General features: G+C 42.3%; 1 protein-coding gene across 1 annotated transcript; it reads left to right on the top strand.

Annotated features, from left to right (window-relative positions):
* Positions 1 to 252: 252 nt before the first annotated feature.
* Positions 253 to 11,440, top strand: LOC307032328 (cyclic nucleotide-gated cation channel-like; the record flags this gene model as incomplete). The annotated part of the gene is made up of 10 exons (XM_079670214.1): positions 253 to 341; positions 970 to 1,080; positions 1,247 to 1,438; positions 1,538 to 1,648; positions 4,081 to 4,187; positions 4,310 to 4,797; positions 4,920 to 5,198; positions 5,462 to 5,560; positions 10,802 to 11,179; positions 11,264 to 11,440. The coding sequence occupies 10 exons, from the start codon at positions 253 to 255 to the stop codon at positions 11,438 to 11,440; spliced, it is 2,031 nt and encodes a 676-aa protein (XP_079526340.1).
* Between the last annotated feature and the right edge of the window lie 13,691 nt (positions 11,441 to 25,131).

The raw sequence follows: 25,131 nt of genomic DNA on the forward strand, positions 1-25,131 counted from the left end.
TGTGGGTCCATCATTGCATTAGTGTGTGCTGCTTAGTGAGTTGAGTGTGTGTTTGGCAGTCAACGTGAGCCTCTGTCATGTATGTATGTATGCATGTATGTTTGGTAGCTTGCATTTTTTTGCATTTATCCATGTATGTTATGAGAGTGTTTGTGTATGTTGAGTTGACTTTTTAGTTTTAGTTTGTAGTTTTATGTTGGCATGTCTGTCAGTGGTGAGAATGGAAATGAATTGAGACTTGCTGTGTGCAGGATGACAAGTCCAGTGCAGGATTCACACAGGCTGTCTGTGAAAACATGGATAGAGGACGAGAGTGAGCCAGCTGACAGCACACTCAGCAGGTACACACACAAACACACACACCACACACATTTTTATAGATATTCGCAAATCGAGTGTTAGCTTACTCGTCCTTAACTACAGATACTTGAGATAAGTAGATAACAATAACGTTTTATGTATTTTGTATTTTGTCAATGATAGATATTTGCTTTAACATTAACATGACAAATTGAATGCCAATAATTTATATATATTAGCAATGGGAAAAACTAAATGTGTAATTTGTTAGTTGTTACTTCAAAACCTATTGAATACCACCAGAATGTACAATTCTGTTAGCTCTGCAGAGCTCAACTCAATGTCTTGGTTTCATGGCCCCAAAACCTTTTGTTGGTTCAGTCTCACAACTTTTATCAAACCCACAGCTGCAGGAAGCTGCTTTCAGCACAAAAAAATCAGATAAACAACTGTATGCTACTTTCTCCGCACCAAACAGCACAGACAAGTTAGCCCATAGCTAAGGAACAAAGCTTAGCAGTTAGCCGCTACGCAGCCACTTTTCTTTTCAAAGCAGTCGGTGGTTACTAAAGCAGCACTAAAAGGCGAGTTATGTTATTGTTTACTAGTGTGAAGAAGAAGATACTTGTCACTAAATAATATATGTCTATGTATTTGTTATATGTGTAGAGCACAGTCAATGTGTGATGACACTTCTTCGGAGCTTCAGAGAATGGCGGCCATTGAAAGAAGAGACATTCATTCCCAGAATTCCTTGCAAGGGCGAGGTGCTCTATCCAGGTAGGACAGCTGATAGCACATAAGATGAATTTGACAAGTTCAGTTTTTTAAATATTCAAATAGATGTATTTAGATCTGATCTATTTCCTGTGAGCAATAATGTTAAATATTCAAAAATAGTAAATTATTGGTGCCATTTACTATAAATGTAACATTTGGTCTTCAGGATAGTCAGTATGGTGATGACTCTGAGAGAATGGGCCCATAAGAGTTTGGCAGAAGAGACGGAGCGTCCCGATTCCTTCTTGGAGCGTTTCAGAGGCCCCGCCAACACGGACGAACAAGCCCCGCCCAGCAGGTTCAGCCACAGCCAAAATGGCTCTGATGCAGATCATGAAATCAGACGCTCCAGAAGCATGTAAGACAACAAGAAATATTTTTAAATGCCTACAGATAAAACATTACCTGAAACTTACATGCTTAACCCTTTGAATTTTCTTTTTCTCTTCTCTCCCAGGAGGAGGAAGTGTAAAGTGGAGGTCTTATCACCATCTGATGACGCCTACTACCACTGGCTAATTGTGATTGGTGCTGCTGTTTTTTATAACTGGACCCTACTGGTTGTCAGGTTGGGAAATATTACCGTGCCAACACAACGATACCTTTCACAGTTCTAGTACTACTGTTTATCTTTCTTAGAGATTCCAGTGACTATAAATAGTATAACAACTATTACAGTTCCAGTAATGCAGAAAAACATGGACGTCATTATTTCAATATCTCTGAAAAGATTATCAGACACTTGAATTTGGGATAACAGTTGGCTTTTTTTTTCAAGTCTGTGGTGTGAGAAATCCATTAGAATGGTTTTGAAGGAGGAATTGGCAAAGACAATAGTGCTATAAAACAAACTGTGAGAAGAACCACTTCTGATAAAAACTGGCTGACACACACATGCTCCTAAAGTATAATTTAAAGGTGCAATAATTAATATTTTATATCAACAAAATGACTGCGTAAATAAAAGCGTAAAAAAAGAGATAGTCGACAAAGGAGTCCTCCGATGTGTCTTAACTCACTATGTGAACCAAAGTTAAGTGAAAAAGAATGTGCGCGATTGCCCGGTGTTTCGGCTCCGCCCCAACATATTTAACGTTTGGTCAATTAAACAAACAGACAGACACACCAAACCAAAGAACATAACCTAAACCTCCTCTGATGAGCTAATTATCCCCAGACTCTGCAGTCTGCCGCAGCTCTGCAGGACATTTTACCTTCTTTCAGCTTCTTGTTATATTTTTCTTACCTGCAACTCTATGGTTTTGGATCAGTCTTAATGCTCTCATCAACTTGTTTTTAGGAGAAGAGCATAACTGTACACTTTATGCTTGGCGCCTTATAGCCGAGAGACAATGCTAGCGGCTAACTATTGAACATAGTATAGCAGCAGCTTAAAGAGCATCTTGCAGCTATTTTTTTTTTCAAAATTTATGCTTAAACTTGCTTGAAAATTACAATTAAAAAAGTGAATGTAGGATTTTATATGTTTTACGAGACAGAAGGGCAGGAATTTAGAGGGAAAGGAGCAATTTTGAGCTCTGCTCTTAAAAACGGCTTTTTTTTAAGGTCATACGTCAAACGCGTTACATCACAAAGGGTAAACATCTCCGCTATCTGACCGCGGGTATAGTTAGTAGTTGCGTTGAGTTGAGCGGTTGTGTTTTAGTTAGCTGGTATTTTTCGGTAGTTTTACATTGTATTTCACCATTTGTAATCATGGTGCAGTATTGTGTTTGTGCAGGTTGCACAAATACCAGCCTGTCAGGACATCGAGTCCACAGTTTCCCTCACGGGAAAAGGACCGGAGCTAGCGTTCGTTCCTGGGTGCATTGTGCATCCACCTCCCTGCAGCACATACTCTCCACAGCTTTATCAGGAAACCGTATTACATCTCTCTCCCCCCCCCCTTTGCTGCTCTCTCTCTCTCTCCCCTCCGGTACACGGCACCGTAAGACGTAGTGTGGAGTTGCATTAGGTAACGCTCTGGTGGCTGTACTGCTCCAGCCGTCTCCTTTGTGTTTGTTTGTTTCCCCCTGTCTGTGTTGTTTGTGTGTGCGTGGTGGCTGTCACTCCTGGCTCCCGGCTCAACCTCCACTCACCTGCTGCAATCAGCTGTGCACCCTCCCCGACTACACACCTGCTTTCCATCAAGCCATTTACAACGGCATATCAACAGAGGCTCCATAACCTTTCTCCGCCAGATCGTCAAGTATCAGCCGTATCTCGCGTCTCTCCTCCGTTACACAGCACCGTAGTGTGGAGTTGCATTAGGTAACGCGAGATACGGCTGATACTTGCGCATTAGTTTCTGTTATGGATCAGTATCAACAGTCCGGCCAGTAACGTTACTATATTATCAATGCTACTTTAGTTATAGCCTGATATATGATTGCTAACTTCACAATGTTGTGATGTGACGTTAGCTAACATTCTGTAGCTAACACCGGTCACTCACCAAGATAGCTGCCCAGTTCTCCACTGGTTCTCCTCACACCAAAGCTCAATTTCTCCATGGCCATTATTTCTTCTAATCCTTGGCTGCTATAATTATAAGGTTGTGGTCCGTCATATGCATTCGAATATTCATGTTCAACTTCTTCTGTGTCTTCTGTGTCGAAACTAGCATTGGGATCCATGTTTATTAATACGTTACACCGGCCGCTCTCCCCCTTGTTTCCCCCTTGTTTCCCCCATGTTACGTCACACGCGGGAGGTCATGTGCCGAGGCTTTTTTATGCGGAAGTGAACATTTCTTACAAAAACGACGCCAGATGTCACTGTAGTGTATATTTCTGTATATTTAAAAAAAAATCTAGTGTATTCATCATTTTCCTACACATTTATTCACAGGTGTCTTTAACCTGGAACTTGCTCTTTAAGAACCAGGTATATCCCACAGGAATTGATAGGGACCAAAACAGTGAATAGAGTGAATATTGTACTTGTTGCTGTGATTTACTTCGTTTGCTAGAGTCACTAGAGCCACATGTACTTTTGTAGGGCCTGTTTTGATGAGCTCCAGATGAGGAATGTGATGGTGTGGCTGGTGCTCGACTACATCTGTGATGGAGTCTATATCTTGGATATAGCTGTTCGTCTCCACACAGGTACTGAAAAGACTAATTTCCATTACTACATGAACATTTTTTATTAGAAATTCTGTTCTGGATTGTTGTTTTAACTGATACCCTAATGCTTTGGTTTATTTGTGTTTCTAATGTATTTAAAGGTTTTTTGGATCAAGGCTTGATGGTAAAAGACATGCAGCGTCTGAGAGAATCCTACATTCAAACCTTGCATTGTAAGCTTGACATTTGCTCCATCCTCCCAACCGACCTCCTGTACCTGGCTGTTGGAATGAGCTATACTCCTCTTCTTCGATTCAACCGCCTGCTGCGTCTGTCACGTCTGTTTGAGTGGTTTGAACGTACAGAAACACGAACGGGCTACCCCAACGCTTTCCGCATCTGTAAGCTGGTTCTGTACATCCTGGTGATCATCCACTGGAACGCCTGTGGATTCTACAGCTTTTCCAAGGTCCTTGGACTGGGATCTGACTCTTGGGTTTATCCCAATGCATCTGATCCGGAGTTTGGCACCCTGACCAGAAGTTACATATACTGTCTCTACTGGTCCACTCTGACCCTGACCACCATTGGAGAGACTCCTCCTCCAGTTAGAGATGAGGAATATTTGTTTCTGATTTTTGACTTTCTGGTAAGTCAATATTTCCTTAGCTGATATTGTCTTACCTTAAATGATTCATAAATTCCTTTTACTGTAAGGATTCCAGTTGTTCCAGTCCATCAATACAGCTAATACCAATATTTCTGTCCTAGGTTGGTGTACTGATTTTTGCCTCCATTGTGGGTAATGTTGGAGCCATGATCTCCAATATGAACGCCACAAGAGCAGCCTTTCAGAGCCGCGTTGACACCTTGAAACACTACATGCAATTCAGGCATGTAAGCAAGGTGCTAGAGCAGCGCGTCATTCGTTGGTTTGACTACCTCTGGACCAATCAAAAGACAATAGATGAACAGGAAGTGCTGCGCAGCCTGCCCAATAAACTGAGAGCTGAGATTGCTATTAATGTTCACCTGGACACACTGAAGAAGGTAAAGACACTTGGATAGTGTGACACAATTCCATTTAGCCTCTTTTCTGCAGTATTTCTGTTAAGAGTATCATAAAGGCCACAGTATCATTCTTAGAGTTTGGCTAAAACACAACGTTGTCTTAAATGCTGCATTGTCATTTAAACACTGTCTGTTGGAATTGGTTAACAGTGTCATTTAAATGTTTTTGTTTTAATTGTTGCACCATCATTACGTGTAAGCTCCTCAACATTATTGTTGTGTCCATGTGTGTTTGAATAAAGGTGCGCATTTTCCAAGACTGTGAGGCAGGTCTCCTCGTAGAACTGGTTTTAAAACTTCGACCGCAGGTTTTCAGTCCTGGAGACTACATCTGTAGGAAGGTTAGTATTCACTTTACCTCTACTGGTACTAAAGAGATACAATTAATTGCTTTTACTGTAGTACTGTCTTGAATGTATTAAACTAGTGACTGTTTACCGTACAGTGGTAATACCATAATAAGCTGCTGCTACAGAGAACAACACTTTTTTTAATACTGAACTGTACACATGTTAAATTGAGCAGTTTATCATTGGGCTCTTGCGAGATTGACTGTCTAGCGTGAAAGGTTTACGTAAGCAATACGATAATACAGACAAAACCAAAACTGGGCACCAAGACTGGGTAACACAATGTTAGCGACTTGTCGATCACAAGATAGCTACCCTGCTTTTTCATATATTGAACTCCAAGTGGGACCATAATTTACTAAATGAACATCAGGCTGTATTAAAGAAGACAACACAATGTCTTATTATTTAATGAATTTAAATAATACATTTAAATGTCATTGTGAAAATGTTTACTGACGTGATAAATTAAGTGACAAGTAGGGTAATTTTCTCATAGACATCTATACAATCAACCTTCTTTGATGTATAGATGTGCTATATATACGGTAGTGCTAAGTGTAGCGCTAGTATTAACAGCCTTTATAGCTCCCTCCAGTAAATGACACAAGGCTGAGGTCTTGATTAAATACGGGGTTTAATTCTTGTGGGACCTATTCCAACCCGTGAGAACTCGTAGGCTGCTAGTCACCTAGAGGGGCTGATAACTTTATATGCATTTTTCCCTTGGTTTCTTAAGTTTTCCTTTAACGTCATGCATTGCTCTGCCGTTGCAACTATCCAGTGCTTCGATTAAACAGGTGTAACACAAAACACAGCAGATTAGTTCCGCCTCTAATAATGTTGCACATAAAAGGTAGGAACCAAAAATACAACGTTGAAACAAATTAACAACAGAAAGTGAAGGCAGTTATACTCCCACCAAATCACCTGTGATTTCCATAACATTTTTAGAAAACCGATATACATTAATGTAAAACTAACTATTTCGTTTTAGACCTATTAAGTGCAGAGTGTGAGTGAGAGTAACTGTTCAGAGTCTTAGTCTGCTTCCAACAACAACACCGTCTTGTGAATAGGCCTTTCGAGGTAGACAGGTTTAGCGAGGCGCTTTCCCTTTCCATCCAGGGTAGAGTCGCTGATAAGCAGCTTGAGCCTTCTCACTCTTCCATCCCCTCCTGGGTACACTTCCACAACCCTGGCCAGCTTCCATTGGCCACGTTGTATAGTGTTGTGTTGCAGAATGACAACGTCATTTACCTTGACGTTTCTGCGGTCCTTGATCCACTTTGGTCTTTGTTGGAGATGGTACTCCTTATGCAGCTGAAGGCACTTTATTTCTTGAGAGAGTGTTGCTTCTTGAACCATCTCGATTATGGTCAGCTCTGCTTCTCTCCTCTAAGCGTATGGCTTCACAGGACCTTGGCTTGAGACCGTTAATTTCCTTTGCAAAGCGCTTGAGTCTGGCAAAGGTTTTAACCACTCTTGACCAGTCTGAGAATTTGTGAAGGTGATCTAGGAGCGACTATACTTCGTTTGCCTGGGTATCATGAACCTGGGCCTTCTTAAGCTCTGGGTCACTACTCACTATCTCTCCCACCTTGACTTCTCCACTTGGTAGCTCTTTCTGCGAAAGTAGGTCAGGGCCTGTGAACCAATTTGAGGCTTGAAGTTGCTGTGCTGTGAGACCTTTGGAGGCCTGATCTGCAGGGTTATCTTCAGAAGCTCTTTCGACAAAGTCAGATTCCAGCACCTCACTGACATCTGCAGGTGAGACTTCCTTAATCTGTGTTCTACAGACGTAGTGTACTTCCCTTGGGAGGTTTGAAGACTGGAGACTTGGTATCACTTGCTTCACGGTTACCTGGTGACTTACTCCAATCATATCTCCAATGTCGAGACAGGGATTGCCAAAGCCGACAACACTCCAGCCCAAATCTGTTCTCTGTGCAAAGGGCTGGTTTTCTTCACCAGGCAGCACTTCTCTTGGGACGAGAGATTGAAGGCAGTTGTAGCCGATAAGCAGGCCAATTTCACAGCTTTGCTGAGGAGCGATCTCTTCTGCAAGGTGTTCAAGATAAGGCCACGCCTTTGCAGTCTCTGGTTTGGGAATATGGTCTCTGCTTGCAGGGATGAATTCTCTTGATTAGGTTACTGGCAGAGGTATTATCCTGTCCGAGTAGATTCCTCTCACTTGGAGACCAGTTAGCTTCCTACATGACACGACTGTGCTTCTTGAAGCCATTGTGGAGAGCTTTAGCTGCCCTGCTTCGTTCTTTGTGCGAAAAGCCTGTGCCATTTCTTCAAGGATAAAGCTTGTGTCACTCTGTGTATCGAGGAGTGCATACACAAGTATTTCACTATGTGGCTCACTTGTGGCTGACACCCACACTGGAACGATTGTGGATGTATGGGGGTCTTTAACATTCTGGAAGACTGTATTGGATGTTGCCTCACATGGTGTGCTTGACGCTTTACCTTGTGGACGTTCCATTGTGCTTTCTCTTGCACCATCATAGTTTGTTGACATTCTTTCTTCTCTGGTGCGATTGTCGTGGAGACAAGTTGGATGTCCCTTTTCGCATGTTTCGCACATCTTTCTGTTTTGACATTCCTTTGAGCGATGGCCAGATTTTAAACAGCCAAAGCACAACTTCTTCTCTTGAACAAACTTGACGCGCTCAGAGATTGTCTCATTCCTGAATTTGTAACATTTATGCAGACTGTGTCCTGCCTTCTCACAGAAAAGACAGTTTGTGGCGTCTGCTGTTTCATTTGTCTCTGTAGTCAATACGTTTGATACAGGACTTCTATTCGTTAAAATCGTGCCTTTTTTGCTTTCTCTTGAATTTAGAGCATGGAGAGATGTTATTGGGTTGCAAGCTAGTTTGGCTTCACGTGTGAGAAATTTAACAAACTGGCTGCAGGTTTGGAACGTGTGATTTTGTTTTTCCATTTCTGTGACATTTCTGTTCCAACTTGAGGTCAACCAGTCTGGAAGTTTAGCAAGCATCTTTTGGTTTTCGTTGCAGTCGTTAAGTACCTCAAGTCCTTTGATCTGTGACATGGCAGCCTCACAGCTGCGAAGGAAGTCAGAGAGCTCTTGAAGTTCTACACTGTCTTTGGAACTTATCTTGGGCCATGCATCAAGCTTATCTCTGAAGGCCTTAGCAATGAGGAAAGGATTACCGTACCTCTCTTCTAGGATGGTCCAGGCGGCATGATAGGCTGACTCTGTGCCTAGCAGGAAGTAGCTCTCTATGACCTTCTTGGCGGGTCCACCCACATACTTTCTTAGATAGTATATCGTTTCTTCAGCTGGGATGTTTTTCCTGTCAACGAGAGTACGAAAGGAGACCTTCCAGTCATTGAACCTCAGTGGATCACCACTGAACGTTGTAGGTTCAGGTACAGGTAGACGACTTGCACTGATGGACTCTGCAAGAGCTCTGACAAGAGCTGAAGTACTGTCTTCTTGTTTTTGTTGTGTTGCAGCTTGAGGTAGTGAATTGTTTTGCAGTTCACTGCTTTTATGCTTGGGTTCTTCTTTCACAACCAGAGGAACATGTTGATGGAGCAGCTCGCTAATTTCTTCGTCTGAGCATGCATTCTGTTCATATACTTGATGTCTCGCCTTTGCAGCTTTTAGCTTCTTCACTGTTTCTAATCGCTCTAGTTAGATGCACGTGTGTATTTACATCATTGGAGGTCTTGCTTACCTTAGTGATGTATTCATGCAGCAGGTCATTAGAGCGTTGACCACTTTGAGCTTGTTTGGCTTCCTTTGTGATATCTTTCCACCTTTTGTAGCTCACACTGAAACGGTGTACAAGTCTTGTTACTTGCTCATCGTGCAGTTCTTGGCCCTTTTCCGTTAACTTCCGGACTCTTTGGCTCCTTTGTGGCTCTTGTGTGGAAAGGCTATCCATTTTCGGATCTTCAGTTGCCTGTGGTTGCTCGTTTTCTACTACACTCACTTCATCACTCTTAGTGTAAGACTCAACATCTGACATTTTACTTGTTTACTCAAGTTTGGTTTTAACTCTAATATTTAATTATCTTTAAAGCTAAGTAGTTAGCCAATTTAGATATTAGCTTTGAGTTATCTTAAGCTTATACACAGCAATTGAGCCTTATTTAAATGAAAATCACAAGTGATAATGATATAGGCAAACAACAAAAACTTGGTACATTTCTTCAACACTTATTACTTGAAAGATATTGTCCTTTAAATTGTGTTACTTAGTCTGCAAATACTTACTGCAGATACCTTAATACACAAATCAATATTAACAACCTTTAACTTCCATTAGAAAGGTAAGTAAGTAACATCCGTACACCCCGGCACCTGCACTCCGCTCTGCATCAGCCAAACGTTTTGGGTCCTACCCGCACTGCGAGGGGGGACCCAAGTTCCCATCAGCAAAATCACTCATCTCTTTCGACTCCACTTCGAGCGATAGAACTATTAACAAAGCACTTATATACTAATAAAGGACTGGCTTATCTAAAGTTTGTCGAACGCACTTATTGTAAGTCGCTTTGGATAAAAGCGTCAGCTAAATGCAATGTAATGTAATGTAACATTAACATTATATGAACAAAGCAAATGTCCCATTTTCTTTGTATGGCACTTTAAAGTCTCTTTGTTGCACCTACATTTACAGTAAAACACCTGGACCTTCCAGAAGTAGTTGGATCTTGTGCTGCTGTGTAGATGGCTGCTACAGATGCACACGCTGCGACGGAGATGTCCCGTGCCGTCCATGGATCGCTGCCGCCTGGCGCCGTTTTACTCGTCTACTCATGCGGAGCAGTCGAGTTCTCACTGTAGCTCTCTCCAGTAAATGACACGAGGCTGAGGTCTTGATTAAATACGGGGTTTATTCTTGTGGGACCTATTCCAACCCGCGAGAACTTGTAGGCTGCTAGTCATCTAGAGGGGCTGATAACTTCATATGCATTTTTCCCTTGGTTTCCTTAGTTTTCCTTTAACGTCCTGCGTTGCTCTGCCGTTGCAACTATCCAGTGCATCGATTAAACAGGTGTAACACAAAACACCGCAGATTAGTTCCGCCTCTAATAATGTTGCACTTAAAAGGTAGGAACCAAAAATACAACGTGGAAACAAATGAACAACAGAAAGTGAAGACAGTACTTACTCTGCCATTTTGTTGAAAGGACAGTTTTGTAAATCCTGATATATATCCTCATTCCTTTTTTTCTTCCAAGGGTGATGTGGGTAAGGAGATGTACATCATTAAAGATGGCCAGCTGGCAGTGGTGGGGGAGGATGGAGTCACCCAGTTTGCTGTTCTGACATCAGGAAGCTGTTTCGGGGAAATCAGCATCTTGAACATCAGCGGCAGCAAGATGGGGAACCGTCGTACAGCTAACATCCGCAGTCTGGGATACTCAGACCTCTTCTGCCTTTCAAAACAAGACCTGATGGAGGCGCTTCAGGAGTTCCCCCATGCCAGGGCCCAGCTAGAGCAGAGGGGGCGGGACATCCTGCAGAAGGAGGGGCTTCTGGAGGAAGTGAATGTGTCTGCAGGGGAGGAGCTTGAAGAGAAGGTGGAGAGGCTGGAAACCAGTCTGGACCGGCTACAGGTCAGTTTACTACTTCTGCAGGTTTAATACTACGCTACAGCCACTACAATAATGCTGATTATTAACAATGACCCTGTTTTTCAGACTTGTTTGGCCCGTCTGCAGAGTGAGTTCAACTCTTCCCAGCTTCGACTAAAACAGCGGATCACAAACCTCGAAACCAACGTCACCACAGTGTGCACAGGCAGCGGCTTCCTGTCAGACGGAAACGAGAGTGTTTTCGGTGACGGTGTGCGCAGTGAAATCAACATCCGGCTCTGAAGGAGAGACTATGAAAATATGTGGGAATAGAACAAAGAATGTCACAAAATACTTACTGCGTTTTTTGTTAATTCGCAAATATGTATGTACATAAATTGTGCGTTTACGTATTACGTTGGTTACTTAACTTTTTTAAATCAAACATTTACAAGTTTACACCATTTCTTCAAAGGAGTATGAGAACATATCTGTGTACTGTTTAATGTATTCTAATGCTACTAAATGTATCACTGCTTTGTGTCTCAACTTTTAAACTGACAAACAAGTTGCAGACACGCAATTAAGATAAATAAAGTAAAATAAATATTTTAATAACAAACATATTCAAACCAATACACTACTATGGAACTACTGGAAACTTTCCATGGGAATTAACAGGAATAAACGGGAATGAACTGGGAATTTTTTTAATTGAAGGTTGGCTCTTCAAAGGGAACTTAAATATAGTTGGAGAAAGTATATTTTAGAACAATCTTGACTAAAACAAACAGATGCCATTCAAGTACACTTGAATATCCATGCCATAGCACACTGCTTACTGCATGGCTATTGAGACCACACCCCCTACAGGCACTGTGTATTCCTCCATCACATGCACAGATGATTTCGAGAAGACTGGATCACACTATGGGACTTTTTGGAGGAAGAAGGGCTCTTTTCATTTAACATTTAGATTTGGGACTTTGTGGGGATTTTTGGAAGGGGGAGCATTTTTGTTAATTTTTTAATGAGTGGGGTTGGGGGGGATGAGTAATGTTTAACTCAACATTCCTGTTTTCCTTCTTCAATGAAACAAATAATTGTTCAATAAAATAATTAAAACTTGTTCTGTTCTACTTAAAAAAATAAAAATAAAAAATCTGTTGAAATGTCATGTTTTTTTGTTTAATTTTGCATCGAATATTTCCAAAATTCCCCAGCTTAACTTCCCGTGGAAACTTTCCGGAAATTTACCGGAAATGTTCTGCCCCTTTGCAACCCTATATGGAACACAATTTCTCATGCCTCAACAGGTGTCTTAAATTAAGTATTTGTCCACTAGGGGGCAAAGTATCCGGCAAAAAGTGGCACTTAGATGCATCAAAGCATTATAACTTGACAACAAAAGTCCAGTGGATTCTTCTATTTATCCATCAGAATGTCTCATGCTACTAGAAAACGCTTATACATAACATTTAAATGTCTAACAAGTAAATTATGGTAATATAAACGGAAACATTTGAATAGTTTTCTCATACTTCTAAACGGTTTCTGTCTCTTTTTATATACATTTTACTTCTTGTTAAAACCATTAATTGGTTCTAATTAGTGTGAATGCTGTTTACAGCATTCCACTATAGTTCTTCAAATCTTTAATCTACTTCTTCTTATTATTATTATTTCAACCAATATTTTGCCGTCGAATAACTTCAGCCTACTTTCAGCTACAGAAACCATTCAAATATCAAAAATGTTCAGCCTTTTCAGCACATGATGGGAAACTTTCAACTTTTTCAAAATATTTTATACTTTTTGAAATATTCAGCTTTTTAAACTCTTTTTTTAACATGGAACTCAATGGGAGGAACCTTCAAATCCTATTTTAACTACAGCGTGCGCCAAATGCTACTCCTTCCACATACTTTCAGCTATAAAACTTGTTATTCAGATTTTTCATATCTTTTATACTTTTTGAGATATTTAACTTAGTTCAGACCTTGGTAAAGAGGCCTTCTTCAGATTTTAACACTAGTGTGTATTGCACAGCTCATTAAGTCTAGAGTGCTTTGATCTCAAAACAGAGTGGAGGAGTGCTTGAAATGTGCCCACATTTTTTTTTTAAACCTGCCTTAATTCCCAAACCCTACACTCCAAACCTCTCCTACGTTGAAAAAATTCAATCAAATAATTTTAAAAATTAAACAAAATGCCTCTTGAGGGCACTGCACATCTCCATGGAAACCTTTGATCTCTGGGCTCAAGTACACAGGTGTTTAATAACGTCGTCACCATGGTAATCTTTGATCTCTGGGCTTACACGTGTTTGTAAACATTCATTCACTGCTACTTACATTTAAAGGTCCCATTTCATGCTTTTCCGGTTATTACCCATCCCCTTGTGTGTTATGAAGGTTTTTATGCATGTAAACGGTCTGCAGAGTCAAAAACCCTCAAAGTAAAACTCTAACACAGAAAAACCTCCCTAAAACGCCTCGTTGGAGATATCTAATTTTCTTCCTGGGTACTCTGACGTGGGGATACCCAGAGGCCACACCCTCTGCCAGCCTTTTACGAAACAAAGCTTCCCAAACCTTTCAGCGATTCATGCCGGATATGTACAGTGTAGGGCATTGAAGAACGATGCTGTTCCTACTTTGTTTGGACCAGCGGGAGATTCAGGTACACAACCTGTAAGTAGTCATTGTTGTTTGTGTATTTATGATGTTTAAAACAAACAAGGTATCTACCACGACTGTTTAAATGGGTAAACGTTTTTCGGGCTACTACGTTGGGATGGCGGAGAAATGCTCTCCGCAGACCCATGCTCACAGCGTTATAAACCTTTTTCTTACTCAATATCAAGCCACACTTATTGTTTTTACTTCGGCTGTGAGTGTTTATGTGTGCTCAGGATGAGTTTTGCTTGTTCTCGCTGTATCGCCGACATGGAAGCCTTACTGCTCCTCGCAGCAGCTGGGAGCAGCAACTAGCCTCTCAACGTCTCAAGGAGCTCCAACAAGCCATTTAGGACAGAGAGTGAATACCGGTGAATACACATACTTTACAGAGATGCTGCATGAGAAACCAATGTGAGTTTGGAAAATTGCACGGTATAAATCAATTTTAGTAGACCTCAACATGGGAATTATGATCAGTAGAAATGGCCATGAAATGGGATCTTTAAAATCTAACTCCTTCAGCCTACTTTCAGCTGCAGAAACCATTCAACTATTACATTATTCCGCTGTTTCAGGACATTGAGGCTCTGCATTTAGTTGTTTATACCTTTTTAAAACATTTTCTTTTAAATATTAAGTTCCTCACTATTTTTCCTACTCTTCCAGTTTAACATATCACTTTCAAGTTTCTAAGAAAGTTATTGCAATGCATTTGAGCTTTAACAATTTTGATTGAAATCATTTCACTTTTCTGCATTTCTCCGCTAAGGTCAGCCACACACTTACTTGGTTTTTGTTGCTAAAAGCAGCTTCAGACACCATTCAACTAATAACATATTCAGCTTTTTCTGCATTTTCAGCTAAATTCAGCAACAAATGTACACAGTTTACAGCATTTGCACGCATTTACAGAAGGAAATGTATTTTCTAGTTGTTAGTAATATACTGTATCAGCAGATTAATGAAAATACTATTAAATACTACCTCTTAAATGGAATATTTATTTTGAGAATGAATTAGTGTGTGTGTGTGTATGTGTGTGTGTGTGTGTGTGTGTGTGTGTGTGTGTGTGTGTGTGTGTGTGTGTGTGTGTGTGTGTGTGTGTGTGTGTGTGTGTGTGTGTGTGTGTGTGTGTGTGTGTGTGTGTGTGTGTGTGTGTGTGTGTGTGTGTGTGTGTGTGTGTGTGCGTGAATAACAACCCCCTCTAATGTGGCTAGTGCTCTGCAGCCATGTCAGTAAATGACTAGGACCAAAGTCCAACATCACATGACGACAAGAATTCAGGAAGTGACTTTTAAGGAACTTGTGGAAAGTGTATTAAATCACTGTGTAAAAAAGGTAGAAACAATCTGCTTCTCTTACTTTCACTTCTGTCTCTTTATTGTTTAAATCGTCTATGTGTTATGTCCCACTCTGATCCCCCTTGTGCATGTTTATTTCCCTATCCCTAGTATCTAGTTTTCATTTCCCTTTTTTTAGGAGTGTGTGTTGATAATTTTTTCTCTCAGTGTTTGTCCTTTATCACCCGGTCCCAGTTTGATCTTTGTAAATTAGATCAGGAGAGATAGAACACAATGGTAATCCGTTTTTTTGCCCTTCATTAGGATCCTGTGTTTATTTTTGTTTGATATATCAGTATATTGGACGTATATGTGTATGTGTATATATCTTTTTGTATGAATGTGTGTGCATGTGGATGTGTGTTTCAGACATGGGGATCAGCTTTGTGTTGGGTCTGATGCTGGCAGCCAGTGTGGCACCTGTGTTTGCTGCAGCACAGGTACGTTTAATCGGATATCTTTTTTAATTGAATTCAATCTTTTGATGAATGTCACAAAAAGAGTAGTGTTCTCTTTTAAAAACCATAGAAAACACATATAAAACATAAAAAATGCTACATAAACACACAAAAAATGTAGATCTTACTTTAAAAATGGATCCCCAGAATCTTTTTTCGTACTTGCTTCTTTGTGCTTCCATAGAGTCATGGTAAGCTTGCTAATTCCAACTACTTTAGTGCGGTGTGTTAGAGTCGGGAGGAGCTGATAATTTATTCCGGCAAATTACTCAGACCTACTAATTAACCTAACAGAAGTTATTGAGTCTATGTAAGTTTGCTTGCAAAAGTTTGCTTGGCTCAGATCCACTAACGTCAGCAAGATCTCACCTCTATTAACTCCTGAAGAACCAGGTTCAATTAACTGCTGTTTCAATTCAGACAACTCTCTTAATCTGTTTAAGCGATCCTGAAGGATTTTGATATCAGTAAATGAGGTGTGGCCCTACCTAAGTGAGTGTGGCAGTGCGGCAGTGTGCAATCTTACCTTTGAAGCAGGAGAGGAGAGCGCAGATGTCTTTTAAGTTGTCCCAATCCAAAAGGTGGGATCAGTTAATTTGAAGATAGGTCCAAACTTATACAGGGTTTTTACCTTCTCTCTTTACAACATTATAATCATACTAAACATATCATGCTGGTGTTATTTTCTAATATAAAACCTTAATTCATAGTTCATCCATTAAAGTCTTCCGACAAAATCCCAAAATAATTTCCTCGTGGTGGCGAAGGTTCTCTAATTAGCTCTAAAATCCTGACACATTTCAGAATGGTAGGTTTCCCAACACATTTAAGAATGGTAGGTTTAAAAAATCCCAACACATTTAACAATGGTAGGTTTAAGAATCCCAACACATTTAACAATGGTAGGTTTAAAAACCCCAACACATTTAACAATGGTAGGTTTAAAAATCCCAACACATTTAACAATGGTAGGTTTAAAAATCCCAACACATTTAAGAATGGTAGGTTTAAGAATCCCAACACATTTAGGAACGGTAGGTTTAAAAATTCCCGTTCAAAACTTTCATCTAAACCATACACAGAGATTCAAGCAATAGTTACCAAGTTAGAGAGAACCTTACCGAGAGCAAAAACCCAGCTCTGAGGGCCAGAGCTTACCGGGAGAGAGTATACCAGGGGAACCCCCCCCCCCCCCTCTCTCTCCAGTTTGCTCCCTATCCGCCAGTGTCTTTATGCTCAAAGAACAGGATAGAAAACCTAAAGACACCTCCTCCATACCCATATTTGTGGAACCTGGGCATGGCCTCTGATGTACAGGACTGGACATGACCAGACATATTATATGAATATGTCATAACACACACCTTCCCAGGCTTATTTAACAAAAGTTCATGACCTTGAGTGTGCAGAACTAAAACATTATTCTCGGCTATGGCAAAAACACCTTTTTGGGGCCTCAGTCTATTTCTCCTTAAGTCAGGAGTCCCCCTCCCTGTGTACTGCTGTGAGGGGAGAAGGAAGAACTGCCTTCTCCCTTATCAGTGACACCCATAAACCATTATAGGCCTTACGCTCAACTTAACAAACCACTTGTGTTTTGTTTATACTGTATAGAAATATAGAAAATCATAAAATATGAAGCTTTTTGATTGTGGGTTATACAAGAATATAATTGATTATATTTGATTATAACTAACTTTCGTTTTAATTATTCAACCTGATATGGAGATCTCAACAGGTGCATTAGTACTATTACTTACTTTGAATATCTTTTGTAGACTCCATAATCCACTGAAAGGTTTTCTGCAATCAACACTTCAATTTCTGTTTCCACATACTTACTTTAAGCAAGGGAATGCTCCAGTTTTGTGACAAAATTAACATGGGATCCCTCATGTGACGTACTTCGTCTCACTGGAATATTAACGATCAGATTGAATACAAAATCAACCCCATTTCTCCGGCCAATGACGGGAGAGTTTTGAAAGTGACAAAACACTGTTCCATACATTTAAAAACAATTAAACAATTACACAATGTTTACCCAGGATTCAGGCTGTAAGGTTTCAGCGTTAGAGTTCTTTTAGTTTATTGTTTTGTGTTTATTATTGTGGCCTTATTTTATTATTGACTCTACCATCTCTTTTCAGGTGTCTACACTTCCTGTCATTGTGTGTCACCTGCCAGCTTGTGTGTCTCCTGTGCTCATCATCACCAGCCCCGCCCCTGAACCGACCTTACAAGATGGACTCAGCCGATTCCACCGCGTTAAAGACGGCCTTGCAGGCGCAAGGAACACTCCTTCATCAACATGAGGGACAGCTGACAGCAATAAATCAAGGGGTCCAGGACTTAAATGCCCGTCAGCACAACTTCCAGTCAACAGTGTCAACGGAGATAAATCACCTGGCTGAGAAAAGGCGCAACATACTTACACACCTCGAGGCCTACCCTGCTGTTACTGCGGCAGAGTTTTCCGGTCCAGCGGAGGTCGGGTTTGCTGATATCCCAGTTCAAGTACCCATGCCATCGTCTACACTCCGCCTCGCTTCGCCAGAGAAGTTCTCCGGGGATTCTGGAAACTGTTGTCCATTCCTGGTACAGTGTGATCTCCATTTCAAACACCGGCCCGCAGCATTTCCCACAGATCAAGCTAAGGTTGCTTTCATAGTGTCTCACTTGACGGGTAGAGCGGGAGCCTGGGCAACAGCAGAATGGGCCAGAGACTCGCCTGTTTGCCAGTCTTTAAGGCTATTCATGGATACTATGAACAAGATTTTTGACCAGACATCACCCGGGAGAGAGTCAGCGAGAGCCCTGGTGAACATCAAACAACGGCAGAGGAGAGTGGCGGATTACGCTTTCAAATTCCGGACCCTGGCAGCGGAGAGTGGATGGAACTCAGCGGCTCTTTTTGATGTGTTTCTGCATGGATTAGCGGATCCCATAAAGGATCAGTTAGCTCTATTAGAGCTGCCTGAAGAATTGGACTCTCTCATCGCCATGGCTATCCGGGTGGACCAACGTCTAGCAAAGAGATTCCGGGAGAAAGGAGAGAATGCAGGATCCACTCCACTGTTCAGACGGGAGTTACCGAGGCAGCAATATGCTTGGCGGAGAAATACCCGGACTTCGTATCCGGAGCGCCCAGCGCCCCCTGTCGCAGCGGAGGAACAGATGCAGCTCGGAAGAGCCAAACTCACCCTGGAGGAGCGTCAGCGCCGTCTACGGGAGAGGTGGTGCTTCTACTGCGGCCAGCAGGGTCATGGCAGGGTCTGGCAGCCTGTCCGGCAAAAGATCAGGCTCATCAGCAGGAAGAGGGACGCTGGTGAGCCGAGTGACTTCTTTCGACTCTCCCTCGAGAAAATTGATTCAGGTACAAATAAAACTGAATGATAAAACTGTGACTCAGGATGCATTAATTGATTCTGGGGCTGATGAGAGCTTGTTAGACTGGGAGCTGGCTAAAAGTTTTAACTTAAACATCGTCCTTTTATATCAGCCATTAGAGGCTAGTGCTTTGGACGGCCGCCTTTTATGTACAGTCACACATCGCACCGAGCCCATAGTTATTGTCATAGATCAGGAGCACCGTGAGCAGATTAGTTTTCATTTATTTAACTCTGCTCAACATCCTCTCATTTTGGGTTACCCTTGGCTTGTTAAACATAACCCTCACGTTGACTGGCATACAGGAAAGGTTAAGGGGTGGGGGAGTGATTGCTCTCGTTCATGTTTAGCCTCTCATACAGTTTTGAGTGGACCGCACAGATCTAGGAACTTTAAACAGGCGCCAGGTAGTGACAGTGTCACTTCTTCGAATCATTCTGACTTTCCTGACTTGTCCAAAGTGCCTGAGTGTTATCTTGACATTAAGAAGGTGTTTAACAAAACACGAGCTACTTCCTTGCCTCTCCATTTACCGTATGATTGCCCCATAGACCTTATCTCGGGCTCTACTATCCCCAAAGGACGGTTGTACTCTCTCTCTGGTCTGGACTGGAAGAGTATATCGGATCATCAGTCAAAGCTGGCTTGATTCGGCCATCATCATCCCCGGCAGCAGCAGGTTTCTTTTTTGTGGGGAAAAAGGACGGTTCATTGAGGCCCTGTATTGATTACAGTCCACTAAATCAGATCACGATAAAGAACAGATATCCCCTTCCACTCATCTATACTGCGTTTGAACTATTACAAGGAGCTAAGTTGTTCACCAAGTTGGACTTAAGGAATGCTTATCACCTACTGTGCATCAGGGAGGGGGATGAGTGGAAAACAGGGTTAAATACACCTACAGGACATTACGAATATTTGGTTATGCCTTTTGGACTTTGTAATGCACCTGCTGTTTTCCAAACACTCACCAATAATGTATAAAGAGATTTTCTGAATATATTCTGTTTTGTGTATCTCGATGATATTCTCAACTTTTCTCCTGATGAGAAAACCCATGTTAACCATGTTCACCTTGTTCTTGAGAGACTCCTTGAGAACAATTTGTTTGTAAAAGCCGAAAAATTTGAGTTTCATGTCAACTCACTGTCATTTTTGGGCTTTGTGATTTCCCCAAACAAAATGGAAATGGACCCAGCAAAGGTAAGCGACGTGGCTAATTGGCCAACGCCAAGTTCCAGAAAAGAAGTTCAGCAATATTTGAGGTTTGCTAACTTTTACAGATGTTTCATATGCAATTTCAGTGCCATTGCCTCTCCTCTCCATGCCCTTACCTATCCCCATGTTCAGTTTGTGAGGACTTCACAGGCAGAGGACTCTTTCCAGAAACTGAAGAAAAGGTTCACAACAGCTCCCATCCTGACTGTACCTGATACCAGCCGCAATTTGTGGTAGAGGTAGACACCTCCAACGATTGCCTTGGGGCTATATTGTCCCAGAGGTCAGCGGCGAACAACAAGCTTCATCCTTGCACCTATCTCTCCCGAAAGCTGTCATCTGCTGAGAGGAATTATGACGTGGGAAATCGAGAACTGTTGGCTGTGAAGATTGCTTTGGAGGAGTGGCGGCACTGATTGGAGGGAGCGGAGCAGGATTTCCTGGTCTGGACGGATAACAAAAACCTGCAATACATCAGGAAGGTCAAACGTTTGAACTCTAGACAGGCCAGATGGGCTCTATTCTTTAATATATTTAGTTTCACTCTGTCATATCGACCTGGTTCACAGAACGGAAAGCCTGATGCACTCTCCAGAATGTATGATCCTGAGTAAGTCCCCAAGAGTCCAGAAACCATTCTGCGGCCAGACCTAGTGATAGGGAGTGTGACCTGGCCCAATGAAGTCAAGGTCAAACAGGCAAACAGCTGGAATCCTGTCCCTAGAGGGTGTCCTCAGAATCGATTGTTTGTGCCGGAGCAACTTCGATCTCAAGTGGTTCATTGGGCCCATACGTCTGTACTTACCTGTCATCCTGGAAATAAGAGGACCCTCTTCATGGTGAGACACAGATTCTGGTGGCCTGCTATGTGGAAGGATGTTGCAGAATATGTGGCAGCGTGCCCTTTGTGTGCCAGGAACAAAACTTCTCGTCAAGCTGCGCCAGGTCTTCTCCAACCTCTGCCCATTCCCCACAGACCATGGTCTCACATTGCATTGGACTTTGTGACAGGATTGCCAACATCGGCAGGTAATACCACAATACTCACTGTGATTGATCGGTTTTCTAAAATGGTACACTTTATCGCCATGTCCAAGTTACCTACTGCCAAAGAAACAGCAGAGGCCATGTTGTCCCATGTGTTCAGGATCCATGGTTTTCCCAGTAAATGTCGTTTCAGTCCGAGGCCCGCAATTCGTGTCACGTTTTTGGAAGGAGTTTTGTCGCCTAATCCAAGACACTGTAAGCCTGACCTCCGGATACCACCCACAGTCGAATGGATAAGCGGAGAGGATGAATCAGGATTTGGAGACCTGTCTGAGATGCCTGGTGTCCGAGAAGCCTACCACCTGGAGTAAAAGTCTGATTTGGGTTGAGTATGCGCACAACACGTTACCCACATCAGCCACCGGTGTCTCTCCGTTTCAATGTGTCCATGGATACCAACCTCCATTGTTTCTGGAGCTCGAGAATGAGGTCAACGTACCATCAGCCCATGCTCTGGTTCGCCGCTGCCGTTGGGTCTGGGCGGGAGTACGCCATATGTTGCAGAGGAGTGCTATTCGCATGAAGCGATTGGCCGGTTTTTGTCCGTTTATGTCTCCCAAAGTCCATCAAGGTCCACCCCACGTTTCATGTCAGCAAGCTGAAACCGGTTAAAGAGAGCCGACTGGTCCCTGCCTCCACGCCCCCTCCACCTTCCCGGATCGTTGACGGAGTTCAAGTGTACACTGTGGATAAAATACTGTTGGAAAGGAAGAGGGGGAGAGGTAGACAGTTCCTGGTCGACTGGGTAGGGTATGGACTAGAGGAGAGGTGTTTGATCCCAGGCAGCTTCATTGTGGACAAGACTCTAATATCGGACTTTGACAGACAACAGTCTCAGGCTTCAGGGACGTCTGGAGCCTTTCGTAAGAGGGGGGGTACTGTAAGGTTTTAGCGTTAGAGTTCTTTTAGTTTATTGTTTTGTGTTTATTATTGTGGCCTAGCATTTTATTTTGTTATTGACTCTACCATCCCTTTTCAGGTGTCTACACTTCCTGTCGTTGTGTGTCACCTGCCAGCTTGTGTGTCTCCTGTGCTCATCATCACCAGCCCCACCCCTGATTGTTTTCACCTGTGCCCCATTAACCGTTATGTGTATATATAGCCCTGCTCTCCTTTTGTCTTTTGTCGGTTCGTCTTGTCTCCACGTCGAGTCCATGTCTGTAAACATTAGTGATCTTTTGAGCAACCTAGTTGAACCTAGAGATCTTGTGAGAATCCTAGTAGAACCTAGTAACCTAGTTGAACCTAGAGATCTTGTGAGAATCCTAGTAGAACCTAGTGATCTTTTGTTTTGGAAAAGTATTTTATTAATAAAAGATATTTTTGAAGTCAACCGAATCGTGCATCTGAGTTCTTGTGAGTCCTTCGTGTCACAGGCACCTTCCCTTGCTTGTAATGTGCGGTGATGCGCCCTGGAGGTATCAGACTATTTAAAAAATGTATACCCAGGATTCAATCACTTTTCCTGGCTTGTAAAGTGCAGTGATGAGCCCTGGTAGTAACAGACTATTTTAAACAACTTTTCACAGCCTTTCAAACCCTTATTCCTGGGTTTTAGCCTGTCATTTTGCACGATATCGTTTAACATTGACCCTCTCCTGAAAATGTATATATTCTGTGCATTTCCAGGAGAGGTTCAATGTTAAATGACATCATGGAAAATGACAGGCTAAAACTCTCTTCCAGACGTTTAAAAACACTTTCCCCGACCATTTAAACATTATTTCTGCCTTGTAAAGTGCTGTGATGCGCCCTGGAGGTATCAGACTATTTAAAAAATGTATACCCAGGATTCAATCACTTTTCCTGGCTTGTAAAGTGCAGTGATGAGCCCTGGTAGTATCATAGTATTTCAAACAACTTTTCCCCGCCTTTCAAACACTTATTCCTGCCTTAAAAAGTCAGGTGTTGCACAGCCTGCTCTCTGGGTACACTCTGCCTCTATTTACACCACTTTGCCCTGCCTTCCAAACACTTTTCCTGGGTTGAAAAGTCAGGTGCTGCAGCCTGGTTCTCTCCCAGTACTAGGTACCAGTTAATGCCACGATCCCCACCATATTTAAACCACATGAACTGGTAGTTCTCCGGGCTGTTGGAGAATCATGTTCAGGCTCTTCTCCACACTTTCCCCCCTAAAATGATTTTAAATAATTATTTTTGCATTTACATGCATTTATTTTATCCATAATATAGTTCCCTGAAACAATGCACATACTCTGGAGCTCATTGGGGTCCTGCATATTCTTTAATCAGGCGTGTTAACACTTTCTTTCCAGGAAAATGATTTGTAATCACTATCATGGGGCTATATAAATCCAATTCGGAGCAGAATGCCTTTTACTATTTAAATGTATTTGTATTGTATATTGTTGGGCTAGAAAAGTGACATTTCTGGGTGATTTTGTCCGTTTATGGAGCTATGCTCACAAATCCTGGAGGTTCCAGGCTGGGTTTGGGTGCTCATAGGCGGCCTGCCATGCGCACCCACCCGTGGAAAGAATAAAAAAGTGAAGAAAACGGTTAATTATATCTTATAATAATCAAAAATTAAGTTTTAAAAAATTGTCGAAAACATTACTAGGTGCCAACGGAGAAGGGGCTCGAAAAAGCTCAACCGTTTGGCGCTTCGGTCCGTTTTTTCCCCTTTTTCGTTGTAAGTTGCAACGGAGAAGTGGAAAAGTGTCCGGGGCTTCATTTCCCCTTCTCCGTCGAAAATAATTCATCCATACATTTTGGAGTACGGTCTGCACGAAATCAGAAACCCGGAAAAAAAAACAGCTTACTGCAAACACGGAGGTGAATTGTCCGCTCACCATGCACTCTGGGTCAGCCTTATTTTGTGCCTCAAGACCCCCCAGCCTGGTTCTCACACAAGTTGACTCTGGCAAATTTTGACTGTGGAGGAATGTGAGGGGAGTTGACAGGGGACTCTTTTTACATTTTCATGCCCTTTTCATGGATGAATTCCAACTCTTTTTTTTTTTTACATTTTGGTCAATTTGACCCAGTTCTGGCCACTGCGTTGCGTGGAGGATAGGACCGAGAGATGACAGGGGGTCTCTGGCGGCCTCACAATACACTATTTTCGGACACATCAATCAATCAATCAATCAATGTTTATTTATATAGCCCAATATCACAAATGTTACATTTGTCTCAGTGGACTTCACAGTTTGTACAGAATATCAGTATGACAATACGACACCCTCTGTCCTTAGACACATGTCTTCATTTTCATGCATTTTTTCATGGATGAATTTAAAGTAATTTTTTTACTTTTTGGTGTGTTTCACCCCGTTCTTGCCACCGTGTTGCCTGGAGGATAGGACAGACAGATGACAGACTCTCTGGATGCCTCACAAGTCACTATTGTCGGACACTTTCTTTACTTTACCCCGGTTCTATCACTCTTTCCTCCTTTGACCATACAACCCGTTTCCTGCTGGGGTGGTGCCTGGTTCCGCAGCACCCCAAACCCTCTCATGGTCGGGGCAGCATGAATTGATGCATCGGACCCAATGTTGCCATCACCAGCCCCGCGTTGGTGTGGATATGGGACCATCCAACCCGGTGGCTCCCCAAGGTCGGGGCACCATGAATTGATGCATCAGACCCAATATTGCCATTACCAGTCACGCTAACGCATATAAACGGAGAAATAGAACAGAATTTTCCACAAATTCATTGTGTCTGTTTCAGTAAGGATGTCGTCCAAATGCCCGGTGTGCAGAGTCTTCTATCTGGCGCTGAACAAACACCTTAAGCACAAACATGCAGTGCGGAACTTGGAGGAGAGGGGAATCCTCCTGAAAATGGCCAGTGGCAGGATAAATGTTCGGCCCAAACCCTGTCCCATC

The sequence above is a fragment of the Notothenia rossii genome (assembly GCF_949606895.1).
Source record: "Notothenia rossii genome assembly, chromosome: 3".
Taxonomy (NCBI): domain Eukaryota; kingdom Metazoa; phylum Chordata; class Actinopteri; order Perciformes; family Nototheniidae; genus Notothenia; species Notothenia rossii.